This window comes from Monodelphis domestica, chromosome 1 (genome assembly GCF_027887165.1).
Source record: "Monodelphis domestica isolate mMonDom1 chromosome 1, mMonDom1.pri, whole genome shotgun sequence".
In the NCBI taxonomy this organism is placed as follows: Eukaryota; Metazoa; Chordata; class Mammalia; order Didelphimorphia; family Didelphidae; genus Monodelphis; species Monodelphis domestica.
Window position 1 is genome coordinate 387,362,472 of NC_077227.1, and position 15,101 is coordinate 387,377,572.

At 38.8% G+C, this 15,101-nt stretch overlaps 1 protein-coding gene across 1 annotated transcript in view; it reads right to left on the reverse strand.

Annotated features, from left to right (window-relative positions):
• Positions 1-690: 690 nt before the first annotated feature.
• LOC103106743 (serine protease inhibitor Kazal-type 1-like) overlaps positions 691-15,101 on the reverse strand; it is a 38,450-nt gene continuing 24,039 nt past the window's right edge. The window contains exons 2-4 of the mRNA XM_007474094.3: positions 8,028-8,059; positions 6,802-6,899; positions 691-1,844 (exon numbers count right to left, since the gene is read on the reverse strand). Of these exons, the coding sequence (XP_007474156.1) occupies positions 1,799-1,844; positions 6,802-6,899; positions 8,028-8,059 (176 nt within the window). The 3' untranslated portion in view covers positions 691-1,798. The remainder of the gene's footprint in view (positions 1,845-6,801; positions 6,900-8,027; positions 8,060-15,101) is intronic.

Sequence of the window (15,101 nt, forward strand, 5' to 3'; positions counted from 1 at the left end):
ATTGCACACTTGATGGACAAGGTATTAGCAGTAAGTCCTGAATAAATTCTGTCTACTTCCATGTTCTTTTACTTGTGAATTTCTGATTGTTCAAATTCATAGTGACAAAATTTTTGCACATTAGTAAATTTCCCAAATGTCTCTAAATATTTCATGTGGGGTCAAATGTGCCCTGGGAAATGGGCAGTGGGCACTTGTGATCAATTGTGACTTGTCCTAATGGAGCTGTCCAGTGCCTGGCTGAACTTCATGTCTGAGGCTACTACAAGGCAAAATCAGGAGACCCCTGTGTGTCTGCACAAGAGAGGGGCACAGACTCATCACTCTGACCTTTGTTTTTCTAATAAATTTACTTGTCAGACAAGTTGCTAAGAGCATGAGCTGTATTTCTCTCTGCCTTGAACTTAGAATTGTACCTTGCTAGAATGAGATGATCAGTAAGGCAAGTCAAGAATGTGTCATTGTTCTGATTAGGGAGGAGAAGGAGCGCCTGATTAGGGGTACAGTTGGGGTGCTGTAAACTCAGAGAATCCAATGAAGTCATCATTTGGGATTAGAGAATATTTCCATGCTATTTGGTTTTCGTTTCCTGAACTCTTTGTCTTTCATCTTCTGGCCTTGTGAACTCTTTTCTTCAATCTCAACAATCTCACATTTGTTCTTTTTTTCTTTTTTTTTCCCTTTATATATGCCCATGTGAAGAATCTTGTTGATGTTTTCTCCATTCTATCCCATATTTCCTCTAATGAGTATTTCTTTTATTCATGAAGGGCAACTTTTATTTAAGCCAGGGTGGTAAAATCACAAGTTGACTCTCATCATAGTGTTACACTGTGTTACATATGAAAATTAATATTCAGAGACAGATTACCAGTTTGAATCTTATCACTGTATACTTGCTGTGTGATCTCTGGCAAATGACTGAATCTCTCTGATTTTCCATTTATGTAAAATGAAGGTTTTGATATATGAGGTTCCTTCCAATTCTAAAGTAGAGCCCGTGAGAGCCCGTGAGCTCACCCTTCTGTAGGTCATGACTTTGAAAAACAAGTCAGGTGGATTGTCTTGGCAGATTAAGAGCCAGGCCTAGAAATAGGAGGTCTTGGGTTCAAATCTGACCTCAGACACTTCCTAGCTCAGTGACCCTGCACAAGTCACTTAACCTCCATTGCTCACCCTTACCACTCTTTTACCATGGAACCAATATGCAGTATTGTTTTTAAGATGGAAGATATGGGTGTGAAAAATAAAAAAGAGAGAGACAGACAATACAGAATGAGTGCCAACCCTGGAACTGGGAAACCTTGGTTTAAAGTGGCCTCAGAAACTCCTAACTGGGAAAGTCATTTAGCCCTGTTTGCCCAGCTCTTGTCCTCCAGTGTTAGAGTTCTTATTAAAACAAAAAGTAAGTTTAATTTTTTTTAAAGAAAGACATTGTTATGTAATATAAGGAGCTATGGACAGGCAGCCAAAAAAGGTGTATTCTAATTCTGAGTATCACTAATTGTCTGTATGATTCTGGGCAAGTCATGTCACTTTGTCTCTAAAATTTATAATCTTAGGGAGTTTCCCAGAGGACTGTCAGATAATGTGTCACATGAGCAGTTGGGGGCAGGAAAAGGACTTGAACTGATCCAGAGCTCAGTACTCAAGCCACAATGCTCTATTATCTTTTTTCCAACATATTTTTCATAAGAAATCACATGAAGAGCAGCAGTCAATCTCATGTATTTATTAATAACTCAGGCTGGCTAGCCATGGTACCACCCTACTGGGGCCTCCAAGATATTTTTGTTTCTTAGCACTTCCCAGATTTTCTGACGAGGACGTCAACTTCTCTTCCCCTGGAAGTTAACAGAGAGAGCACTATGAATAACCTTTATTTTAAAAAAATCTAGATCTTGAAAGAGTAATAAAACCTCTGCCTAGAAAGCCATCAGCAGAACCAGGACAAGATAGTACATTAGAGTAGGAAGGAACCTTAAAATATGGAATGAAAACTTTTGGAAGGAAGCTTAGAACAAAGAACACTAGAAGGTCAGCTATTCCTGGATGGCCATATGTTTTAAACTTCTTGTTTAGAAAGAAAATCAGCCTGATGGCAACTTTTGCTCATTGGTTCTGTTTCTGCCTTTTGGGGCCAAGCAGAACAAGAAGTATCTTCTGTCTGTCCACAGCCCATCTGATATTGAAGGCAGTGATTAGTATCCTCTTTCTTTCAGTTTTCTCTTCCATGGGTTAAACATCTCCAGGCCCTTCAAACATCATTATTAGTTTATCTGTTTCCTTTGGATAAGTTCAAGTGCAATTAGGAGGCAGAGTAAATAGAGATAGGGAGCCTTGGATCAGGAAAATCAGAGTTCAAATTGAGCCTCCAACATTCAATAACTATGTGACTTTGGGCACCTCACTTAATCTCTGTTTGTCTCATCTGCAAAGTAGAAACAATAATAGCACTTGTGAAAAGGTTGTTGTGAGAATAAAGTGAGGTAATAACTATAAAGTGTTTAGCACAGTATCTGGAATACTGCAAATGCTTTATGTTGTTGAGTTGTTTCAGTATTGTCCAACTTTTTGGGAATCCATTTGGTGTCTTCTTGGCAAAGATACTGGAATGGGTTTGCCATTTCCTTCTCTACTTCACTTTCCAAATATGGAAACTGAGGTAAATTGGGATAAGTGGCTTTCCCAGGGTCACACAGCCATTAAGTATTGGGTGCCAACTTTGAACTTACGTTTTTCTCACTCCAGGCCCAGTGTTCTATCTACTGTGCTAACTAGCTGCCTTTAAATGCTCTAGAAATGTTAACTATTATTATTTTTAAGTGCCTCAGCATCCTATGTTTGTGGAAAGGAAAACTGAATCAAGCTCTGGAATTTCTGCCACTGAGATGGAGCAAACATCAGTTGGAAAGTTAGAGGGAAATTGATGAACAGCGATGATAGTTGGGCAAGAAGGGGAACTTGGAGAGTGACAGTTATTCTCAAAGGTCTCTCTTTCCTGGCCCTCAGACTACAAGGAGCTCTCTCTCTCCCTGTCTCAAGATACAAATACCTCTATTTCTGGATTTTCCCAACTGTTTTCTCTACCTAGATTCCTGTGATTGTGTCATCAAACAAAAGGATTTAAGGAGAATGGTTTGAACTGTAAGGCCGGTCTTTGGGGCATCAGCCTGAAGAGACAGGTCCAACCAGCTCTGAAAGTCAGAATCTTTTCTTCCTTTTGCTGTCTACTGCTAAAGATTTTGACCTTAAGAAAACTAGCATAGATTAGCATAGACAGGAACAAAGAAACCCTCCACCAGCATGGGCCTGGCCTCAGCTCAAAAGCTGGGTGAGACTCAACCCAATCTAGGGAAATCCCGATTCCCTCTTCCCTTATATCTTCCCAATCCAAACTTGTCATTAAATTCACCTTGAGTTAAATAACCTACAGTCAGATAAGAGGACTGTCATTTCAGAGGGACATAGAGGGAGCAGAACCTAAGGATAGCCATTCAACCAGGGGTCCTTATTGGACCCCTGCCAGGCGATCTTGGTCTGGGGGGAGGTTTGTCCCTCAGGGGGTCTGTGCTTACCTTCTTTAGTGTATATTCAACATCAATCAATAGAGAAGACATCCCCTCGGGCTATTATAGTTGGCCCATCTCTTGGGAACCCCATTTTTCAAAGATAGCCTCTCAGCAGAGGTTATATCTCTCCTTTTACTTCACCAGCATCAATATTCCCTCTATCTCTTCAATTCCTCGATTCCCTATTATGAAATCTTCCTTATCCCCTGTACCACTTTAATCCCAATAATTCCTTTAACTATTACATGATTCTTCCTTGCCTATCTTTCCCTGGCAATCCTAGTTCCCATAGGAATTAAATCCATTGAATGCTAGTATTCATAGTCCCCTTCAATTTAATCATCTTCAGAAACATCCTCTAAACTCTCTATTATCTACTCTTTCTTTAAAAAAAGTTTTTAAATTAACATGCCTGAAACTTAAAAACTATAAACTTTACTTTTGCTAAAAAACATGGATAACATTTCCACACCCTGAACTAGGACAATAGACTTGGCAGCAAAAGTCTAATAAGGGTTCTTAAACTAGAAAATACGAACTTTTTAAAAATATAATTTGTTGACTATTTTAGCTTCCTTGGTAATCCTATGCTGTCTTTTGTTTTATGCCTTTAAAAAGATGATTTTGAGAAGGCTTCTCCTAGACTGTCAAAGAGGTTCATGAATTCCTTATCTAGATTTTTACACAGAGCAGCCTTAGAGTTTCTAGTCAGTAAAAACATATATATTTAAGTCACAGGGACATTTTATGCTCTCTATTCTAAGGTCCTTTCTGCCCTGACATTTTGTGTTTTATGAAGTTATGATTTTACTGTGGAAACTGATGGATTTTTAAATGTCAAAATTTGCTTATATCTGCTTGTTCCCTCTAAATACTGAAAAAGATATGTTAAGGTTTGTGTCAGCCATTTAGCCAGATCATAGGAAATTTCCAAATGATCCTAAATTCAGTTTGTAAAGGGATTAAAACCATCACTTGTCTGAAACATCTGAAGATACCTAGTCAGGCCCAGGAAATGGGAATTCTTCATAAGCCCTCATTGAAGGTCCCAGTCCCCAATAAGGTGGAGGGGGTCTTAATGGGGGACAAAACTAGGGTAGAGATGCAGAATAATTTGGAAATTGGTTCTATACACAGAACTTTAAATCTTAATCCTCATTCTCAATTTAGCCCTCATGCTACAGTGTCAACAGGCATAGCCCTCCCTTGGACCCTTCATCAATGTGTTCCTTTGCTGTAGTCCTAAAGTAAGGTCCTCCTCCTTTATTTCTGTTGGTACAAAATATAATGATCCTTCAAGTCTTATCTCCTTCACTTCCCTTGTTTCTCACACAGGTCACAGCCATCTCTCTCCTTTGAACAAGAAATTATAGACCTGATTTCTATTATAGCTCTTTTGCTAATAATGATCTGTGTGACTCTGGACAAATAAATTATCCTCCTTGGAATCCAATTTCTTCCTCCTTAAAATAGCATAGCTGCCCTATGTATTATTCTTTTGGTCAAAACTCTTTTCTAATATCTGGTAATCAATGTTAAGTATTAGTTCCAAGGCAGAAGAGGAATAAGGGCTAGGCAACGGGGGTTAAGTGACTTGGTCAGACTCACACAGCTAAAAAGTGACTGAAGTTTGATTTTAACCCAGCCCCTCCTATCTCTAGGCCTGACTCTCAATCCATTGAATCATCTACCTGTCCCTGGCCTGCATATTCTATTAAGAACCCCTAACCCTAGATCTGATATTCTCTATTCTATACTAAGTTGTCTTTCAGATTTGATCTAATTTAATTCTTCAGGCATTTATTATGTACCTGTTCTTTGCTACTCACTGGAAATTTTAAAAAAATACAATAATCCTTGCCCTTAACTTAATCTATTTGAGTGAAATTTAAAAAATGTACACTCAGTAAGTATAAAGAAACTGGTTAGAGGAATGAAGAGAATGACTCAAGAACTGTGAGGATTTGGGAACATCACCTGCTTTATGCAGTAAGTGATAATTGAAAAGACTGTCCATGGAGCTAGAGAGTCCAAGAGGCAGCGATGAGGAGGAAGGACATTTCAGGAATAGGGTACTTCCTATGCAATGACATAAAATGAGAAGATGGAATGTCATGTGCAGGGAACATCCAGTAAGTAGTTTGGCAGGAATTTAAAGTAAACCAGAGATTTACAATGAAGCTATGAGTATCCACCATGTTATTTAGCCTTCCTCATTCTTTTATTGTTTCTTCTATTCTTCTATTATTTCTAGAAATAATATCCTATTATTTTAAGGGCATGTGTTTGGTGCCTTCAGCTATACTGTCAAGAACCCCAGAGGACAAGGGATATACCATATCTTGGCCAAAGGATACAGTGGCAGAGGGGAGTCAAAGTAGAGATCCATGGACTTTGATTTGGAAGTCATGCCCTAAACTCATCCTTGTACCCATAACCCATGCATCAGCATCCACTCTAGTTAATGTTCATTGAGCTACTGAGAGGAGGATTTTAGAACATAAAACTGTAGCCCAGAGAGCTGCTCAGGGAAGTGACCTTCAAGATTACCTAGCCCAAATCCCCCATTTTACCAAAAAGGAATACAAATCTTAGAGATGGAGTGACCTGTTTAATATTCAGGACTAGGTAATAAGTTTCCTCACTTCAAGATCAGTATTAATTTCTCTCTCCTCCATGGTATAAAATATACTCAAGGGAGCTCTTCATGAGAAACTCTTCACTGTACCTTGACTTTTCCTTGACATCATTGTAGTGGTTACCTAATTTCTATCATCCCCCACTTTCACATTGTCCATTTGACCTAGCTCATTGTGTGAAGTTTGATAGAATCTAGTCAGACACAATTGGGAGAAACATTGTATAATGGAAAGTACACTGGATTAAAATCTGGAATCCCATGAGAGTCATTCCTGGGAGATCTTGGGTGAGTCAGCACCCCTCTCTATCAGTTTGGTGAATCCTGTATTCGCCATTTCAAAATAATTTTTGTTGTCTATTTTCATAATGGAAGGAAATGAGAATTTTCCATTTGGGGCTAGAAAAAATAAAAATGTCAATTTTATTCCTCATCCAAGTTCATGGATCCCATGAAATGTTTTCACTGATCACTTGGTAGGAGGTCTGTAGACTGCAGATCAAGAACTTCTGGAGCAGAAGAACTCTAAGGCCCTCTCAAGTTCCTAGTTTAAATGAAGCTTTAAAATGCCATCTCTTAGTTGGTACTTACTTATTTACGATACACAGAAGACATTCATTGGCATAGGTAGTATCATCAGTGCCACAGACAGGGTCATAATTGCATCCACTAGCAAAATCACAATTAGCCTAAAACAGTTATGAAAGAAAATGAACAAATATCACAGAAACTCATATACTCAGAGCTTCGAAGACTGGAGGGATCCATACCAAGCATTTTAGGCAGTAAGGCTATGAACATTTATGAAGTACCTACTATGTTACAGGCACTGTACTCAGCACTGAAGATACAAAGAAAGGTAAAAGACAGTTCCATCTCATCAAGGAGTGAGGAGGCAAGATGCCAGCTCATAGGAAGACTGCCATCAACAATCTAATGGGGAGAATAACATACAACCAATTCTCCACAAAGCAAATAATGGAAATACCTCTGGGAATTGTTTAGATCTGATAGAGTGAGGGCCACTTTCTCTTTCCAAGAATATTTCCTGCCTTCTGTTTGTTTTTCTTTTTTATCAACAAGCTGATTTGCACAATCACAAGACAGCGAAATTATTTTTTTCTTTTGTCAGTAGGAAGAAAACAATCTCTGAAGTTTAGCTTCATTACACAGAATGTCAATGTCTTACAACTGAAGATTTGGGAGAGATCTTAGAACAAATAATGCAGTACACAGGGCTGGAAGCAATTTTAGAACATAGAATACATCAGACCTGGAAGGGACTTCAGAACAAACAATATAAGAGCTGTGAGCCTACCTATAATATGGAACACCAAATGTCAAAGCTTTTTCCAAACAGAGAATTTCAGAGCATAGAATACAATAATCACAGCTGGAAGGGTACCCAGAATATAGGACATGAGATGTCAGAGCACAGAACATGAAAGATCAAAGCTGGAAGAGACCTCAGTGTATAGATACACATTTCCAAAATGTTAGAGCTAGAAGGAACATCAAAATACACAAAATGTTAGAAGCAGAAGGGGCAAGAGAACATAGAGCACATAGTATGTGAGAGTTCATAGATTATCTTTATCCCTTCTATTCATTTAAGATAGAAGGAAACAGAGGTCCAGAGAAAGGGAGTGACTTGTCTAAGGTTAGGAACACACTAATGATCTTAGGTCAAAGAATGGTGGACCTGTGATGTCTCATTCCCATTATGTGCTGAATGCTGAATGGACAGAGTGAATCAATGGTCACCTTCTCTATGGCATGGGAGAAATGTTAAATGACAAAGCAGAAACTTTTCTTACCTCTCGGGGTACTTTATTAACTTGAACAGTATCTAGAAAATAAAAATTACAGAGGTTAGAATTGTCTTGTCTGCATGACAGATACTTAGGGAGTGGAAGAGGAAAAGTAAGGGAGACAGAGGAGTCCAGATTACACTTCCACTCTTTCCACACACCCCTCTGCCACTGCACAGGTCTTTCTTCAAACCCCAGCCCCCTGAAATGAGGCAAAATGAGATAAAAGTTCAGTTGCCTAAACAAAGGCACAGGCGTTTTTCTATCCATTATTTCAAATCTTTGAATCTGGGAATCAGGATACCTAGGACTTTGTCTTAACAGCCCTATGAAAAAATCACTGTGTGGTCTCAGAGAAGTCTCTTTCTGTCATTTCATTTAACTTTTTTTTTGCTTCAAAATGGGTGGGTTGGACTAGATAATCTAAGATTCTGTTCCACCTCTGCCATTTGATGTTTCATGTTCTAAGGCCACTTTCATCTCTAAAAGTAAATGTTCTTTGTTGTTTTTTCTATAATATGTGGTCTTTGTTTTACATCCTATGTTCTACATCCTTTATTCTTCTTTTAATTGAATCAAGTTTGTTTTGTTTTGTTTTGTTTTTTTGAGATCTTATAATGTTGGAGTAGCTGGGGTAGGGTAAAAAGATGAATAAGACAAGACATCTTCCCAGAAGAAAAAATACCAATAATAGAATGCAATAGAAAATCTGATAAGTACTATGGGAAAGGCCAAGATTTCTTAGAGGAATGTAGTTTTGAAACTGGTATTTTGACAGAGACAGGGAGAGAGGCCATTTCAAGTAAGGAAAAGCAAGCAGTAACAGAATAGCATCATTAATAGAATAATGAGGGTGTGATTGGAGTGTGTGCATAATCACTACTCTCTCAAGTGTTACTAATAATCTCCCAAACTGCTAAATTCAATGGCTTTTTCTCAGTTTCAATCTATGTTGGCTTTTTTTGGAAACTTTCAGCATTACTGACCACTCCATTATCTTAGGCATTCTCTCTTCTCTTGGTTTCCATAGCACTGCTCTCACCTAGCTTTCCTCCTTCCTGTTTGTCAGTTCTACCACAATCTACTTTGTTGCCTTGTCTTCCATATCCTAAATCCTTTTCATGGGAATACTCCAGAGCTTTTTTGTGGGCTCTCTTCTCTTCTCTCTTTTAGCCATTGGATTAGCTTCCCAGGTTTAACATCTTTTTGAAGATGTTTCAGAGACCTACCTAGTCAGCCCTCATCTTGTTTCTGAGCTCTAATCCTAAACCATGGACTGTCTACCTGACCCTTCATCTTGTATCAGCAATCTCAACATATCCAAAGTAAAAGCAAATCTCCTTCTCCAAAGCTACCCTGCTTCAAGCTGTCCCTTTTTCTATCAAGGCTACCACTAAACCTCCAGACATATGGATTTACAACCTATGAGCCATCTTGGGCTTTCTTTACTTTTCTAAAGATTTAATTTGACCTATATACTTAGACAGTCTGTATTCTTAGTCTGGTCCTAAATATCCCTTTATTAATCACAAGCTTCTCCCCCCCTTCACTAGATAGCCTGCTGAACCTTCAGTTTCACAAGTTACACAAAGCTATCTCATTTGCTTCAGTGTTTGTCTGGTTGTGCAAGTATCAGTTTTGAATGGCTTTTGCTTTCATCTTTATTTTTGTCTTTATTATAAGTATTTTGGGCAAATTTCTTAAGTTTTAAGCATGGGTCCTGACAATGGAGGAATTGAAGGAATTATAGTAGCAGCAACATGCAGAGGTTTTGCTGGAAATAAGTGGGGAGGAGCCGGAGGTGGATGAGGTAATCATTATAAGGGAAATTAAGGAAATGTTGAGAATTTGGGGAAAAAATTAAATAGTTTATTGAAAAGACACACCCAGAAAAAGTTGCAATAGGTCATGCTTTGTAGTTGTGTAACAACAGTTGTTTCATACATTATCATTGAGATGTGTAGGTATAGAAAGGCCCTCAGAGAAAGGAAGTTGAAACTAAGGAGATCATAAACTGATCCCAACCCCCTGGGTGGTGCCAGAAAAATTGAGGAACTATGATTGGTTCTTGAAATGTGACATGGAAGAAATAGGGAGTGGAGAAAACTGCTTATAAGGCAAGACCAAGCCCTGCTCACTCACTCTCATGCTCTTCTGGCTGAATCACTGTCAGTGCTGAGCTTCAATCCATAAAACAGCTCATAGGGTTTTAAGCAAAGTAACTCCTTAACTCTTTCCTACATTTCCTTCTCTTTATTATCACTACTCTGTTGTAATAAAGCTATTAAAGCTACCAGGGGACTCATAATTTAATTTTAACTATTACAATTTGGTGACCATAAAGGTTTGATGAGTACTCTCATTTTCTTCACTTTCTTCACTTTTTAATCTCTCTAAACTATCTTTAAGTCAGTTTCTTAGTAGCTAAGTCTTGAGTTTGGAACTGTCACTTCTCTCTATATTTGTAGAGCAGTTTGCAATTTACAAAAGGGCAGTTTATCCTCAGAGCTACAGCCATTGGTCTGATACTGTAAAGTCATTTAGAAGCCCCTTGCTTCTACTGATAAGCTGCACTGCTGTTGCATCCCAATCACTGATGATTCCCCAAGAGTCCTGTGAGGAGGGATGAGACTAATTCCCTTTTCACTTTAACCAACTCAGGGCTGAGTAGAGACTGAGAATAGCTGAGTAGAGCAAGCCCAGACCCATCACCTTACTGCTGCCTGGTAAGCCAGGTTTTTCACAACAATCAGCTGGCCCTCACAGGGCTCCTCCTGGTGGGGCTACCCCCTTCTGCCCCTCACAGAGTTACAAACATGTGGTCCAGAACTTCGGATTGGTGAGAAAGAGTTAAGTATTGGGGGACAGAAGCAAGCTTAACTTTTGTGTTTTTTCCCCCAAATAGAACCAGGTTTGGGGAATTAAGCTCTGATTTCCTGACCTACTATTCCTCCACTATTAGTTTACATGGGAAGTGGGGCATTTGGGAGTACAGCACCAAGATCTCTAAAACTGTTCCCTTGACCTTACAAAGTGTTTCAGGGCCTACTAATGGCAAAATCCCAGCAGGGGATGCTGGCCATAGCCTGTTCTCTCCACCCAAGCTTTCTGCACCCCCAGATCAGTTATTTTCTCTGTCTTTTACCCTCCCAGACCAGTGCAGTGAAATAGCTCCCTGTAAATTCTTTTCCCAGTAGAGCCTCAGAGTCTAGGGACCCCTCAGAGCTAGTGCCCCAGTCCCCTACCCTGTAGGCCCATTTGGAAGCATGTGGCCACTGCCTTTTTTTCCGGGGGGGGGGGGGGAGGAAGGGAGAAAACCCTTCCCAACCTCTTAATTAAAACTCAGGCTGTACCCTGAGGAGTAATTTTTACCTACAAGGAAGTGTGTTTTGTTTGCCTTAGGTAAAAGCCTTTGCTTTTTCTTGTATTCTTTCCCTTCCCAAATCTTTCTTACCACCTTTTGGCCTGAGTTTAAGACTTTTCCCGCCCTCCATTTAAATACTTGAAAATTAGGGCAAGTCTGCACCCATTGTAAAAATAAAAGGCAAACTGTAAAACTAATACAGCAATTGGATTTATTATTGATTATAAACTGATTTAGGTAATCTGCATGATGTGCTAACAAAGTATCTTCTGTTTATATCAGTGAAGTGAAGCTCATAAATGAACTTCTCTTCAGGGCCTGGCACAAGAACACTAAAGAGACTCTTGTTATAAAAATAAAATTTTTATTGAAAAATTATATATATATATATATATACACATATACATATACATACATACATACATACATATATATATATATACACATATACATATACATACATACATACATATATATATATATATATATATATATATATATATATATATATATATATATATATATATATATATATATATATATATATATATATATGGATTTCTAACTCTAAGGGATTCTAACTCCACCCAAATAAAACTCCCTGGTTCTGCAAGAAACCCCTTCTCCTGTGTCCACAGGCTACACTAATCCTTCATAATCTGACTAACTCAAAGTTTCCCTAATCTATTATAAAGTAATACTCTTAATAATTCTTCATTTTGTCTTGAAGTTATAAAAATAAAGGCTATCTGGTTGAGTCTCAACAAGAATCAAGTTGGGACTCTGAAACTTAGGAGACTCGGAGTCTAAGCCAAAGACCAGGTCTTCTTTGGTCTTCTCAGAGTTAAACAACCTATAAAAAAACAGTAATAGTCAATAGTGTTTCCCAAGTTGGAGAAAGAAAACACTAAGCTACTTCAGGTCTCTCCCTCCTTTCCATCTATCTCAGATAGGAGAGAGAGACAGAGACAGAGACAGAGAGAGACAGAGAGACAGAGAGAGAGAGAGACAGAGAGAGAGAGAGAGAGGAAAAGATGTTACTTCCTCAAAGCCTGCAGAGAGAGAGTCTCAGTGAGTGACTCTGACAACTGTCAGAGACCAAATGCCATACTCCAAGAAAGTAACTGTCACAGAAAATCCTTAGACTTGATACTGATACTCTGGCTCAGATCTTTTGAAACTCCAATTCTTTCTCAAGCCAGGTTCTCTACTTCTTATCTCTAAACTAACAAAATAATACATATTTTCTAGTATCATGCTTATACCACAACAAAATATAATTTTTAAATAAAAAGGTGACCAAGGTTGGTGCTGGAGAGAATGGCCCATATTGCAAAAGTGCTGCTTCCTGCCTATCTAAAACGGCTTCTGTTCCCAGAGAGCATTACTAGGTTCACAAGGCTCACAGTTTCAGAATGGTTTCATTTAGAATTGTTACTGAGTGTACTTGTACTGATAGGCTACCTTGAAGTTTATCCATTCCTCCCCAAGGGGAAAAAAAAACATGAAAAGATAGCTTGATTAAACTCAAGCTTAAAAAATTAAACCCAGCTCTCTAACCCTACTTACCATATAAGCCTATCTAATCTCTGCCTCACCCTGTCCACCCTTCCTCATGCTCTGCCCACCCTTCCTCTTGCCCTGGCCACCTTCTCTCTTGGCTTACTGAGCTTTTCTCTGCCCACTGTTATAGAGATGAAATTAGGAATATATGTTGATAAGGTTTTGATAAGCTAAGGAATTTGTAAGGTTGTGTCAGAGGCTGGAGAGTGGCTGAGGCAAAAACATTTCTGTGCAAGGCTTGGAATTTGAAAGGGGAAGGGCAGAAAGAGTCTGACTATTAATCCTTGACTGTTATAGGATTAGCTGCTCTGCTCTGTGCTCTCTCTCTCCCTCTCTCTCTCTCTCTCTCTCTCTCTCTCTCTCTCTCTCTCTCTCTCTCTCTCTTTCTCTCTCTCTTTCTCTCTCTATCTATCTATATTTCTCTATAACCCTGTTTGTAAGGTGAAAGGGAGAGAAACTCTTGAAAATAACTTGGAGTTTTCTTTTCCCATTGTGGGAAACACCAGGAAGAAGACTCATTTATACCTGCTGCTGTGACAACATTTGGCCTGAAGAAGAAATCACAGGATATTCTGCTTGCCTGGACTCTGAGTCTCACCTCAGAGCCACACTCTCTCAGTAAGCCATTGACATTGTGGCTCACTGTCTTTCCTTACTTGGAGACAACCTTAATACAGATATTTTTACATATGTAAGAATTTACTTAGTTAAGTCAGATAGTGCTTTTGGAATTTAGTTACTAATAAGGAGTTCAAAAGAGTAGCCTGGGTGAATTCACAAAACCAAGAAGAAATTCATCTTGGAACAAAAGGAAAGTGGTTGGAGAATTTAGTTCCCTTAGAGTTATTATCCTGGTTATATTGATCCTTATATTTAACTGTATAATATAAATAAATAGATTTTATAAATATAATATCCTCCAAGGCAGTTTGTGCACTGATCCCAGTGAAGGGAGGTTCATTCGTGGGCTTTCCTTCAAGGAGGAGAACTGGAATATTTTGTGAATATCTAGCAAGGTATATATAACAGTATCTTCCTTATTATCAAAGTTATTTTCACTATTATTATAATATCCAAACCCACCCTTTCATCCCCATCTCAAATACTCTCCCTGCCTCCTCTGCACCCTCCCCTTTTCCTACTAGCCCAGACCCACTCCCCTTCTCCCTACCCTTACACTCCCCAACTGTCTCTTCCTTGCTTCAACCCCTGCTCAATCTCACTTCACCCTGCCTCTTCCTTCAGCCCCCCTCCCCTACCCAATCCATCTCTCCCTCTAGCTCTACCATTCCTCATGCTCCTCCCACCCAATCCACTATAACCCAAACAACAAGCCAAGCAGCAGTCATCATAACTTCAAATAAAGGCCTATTCACTCTAAGGCATATTCCCACTCATAATAAATGAGGGAACTTAGTAAACATTAGACATCATACACCTTTCTCTTCATAAGATAGTGAGAGGTTCAAAGGGGAAAAAATCCTTCCTTTGAAGATGATCCCATTGTAGTCATAAATAAGTTTGAAAGCATTTACCACTCATATAATCCCACATGACTTGATGTGGAAAGTTTGCTCCATGCCTTGCTAATGGAAAGAGAAAGAAATGAGATTTTTTTCTCTTGTTTATCAGGCCCAGGGAGAGGGAGATATTCATGAGCCAAATGAATACCCTAAATGGCACTCAAATTCAGAGGAAGATTACTTATAACTATGTCAGGCTAGAAATACATTACTAAAAGCAATGAGAGCTTACTTTGATAGGCCTGGTACTTGGACTAAATTTTAAAATCTAAAGCATAAAGATTTATGGATAGGCTTATGGAGCTAGGAGGCAGATATGTGGATGACCTAGATCTTTCTAGAGAGAGAGATATTAGACAAATCAAGAGATAAAACTATTTTTTTATAAAAAAAACAGATGCAAGGTGGTTAAGAACTTTTTATGACTAACAGTCAAAAATGGACTAATATGGATCTTGAGGAATTAAAAAGAATGGCAGTTTACATTTTTGAAGGACATGAAAATAAAGATGAATAGAACACTTGGGAGTCAACATCCCTCCCCCCCCCCCACAGCTGACAAGGTCACAGTTTGGGAGACGGGAACTTCAAGGCAGCCCCCCAAGAACAAGGCCCCCACTTACCTTTGTG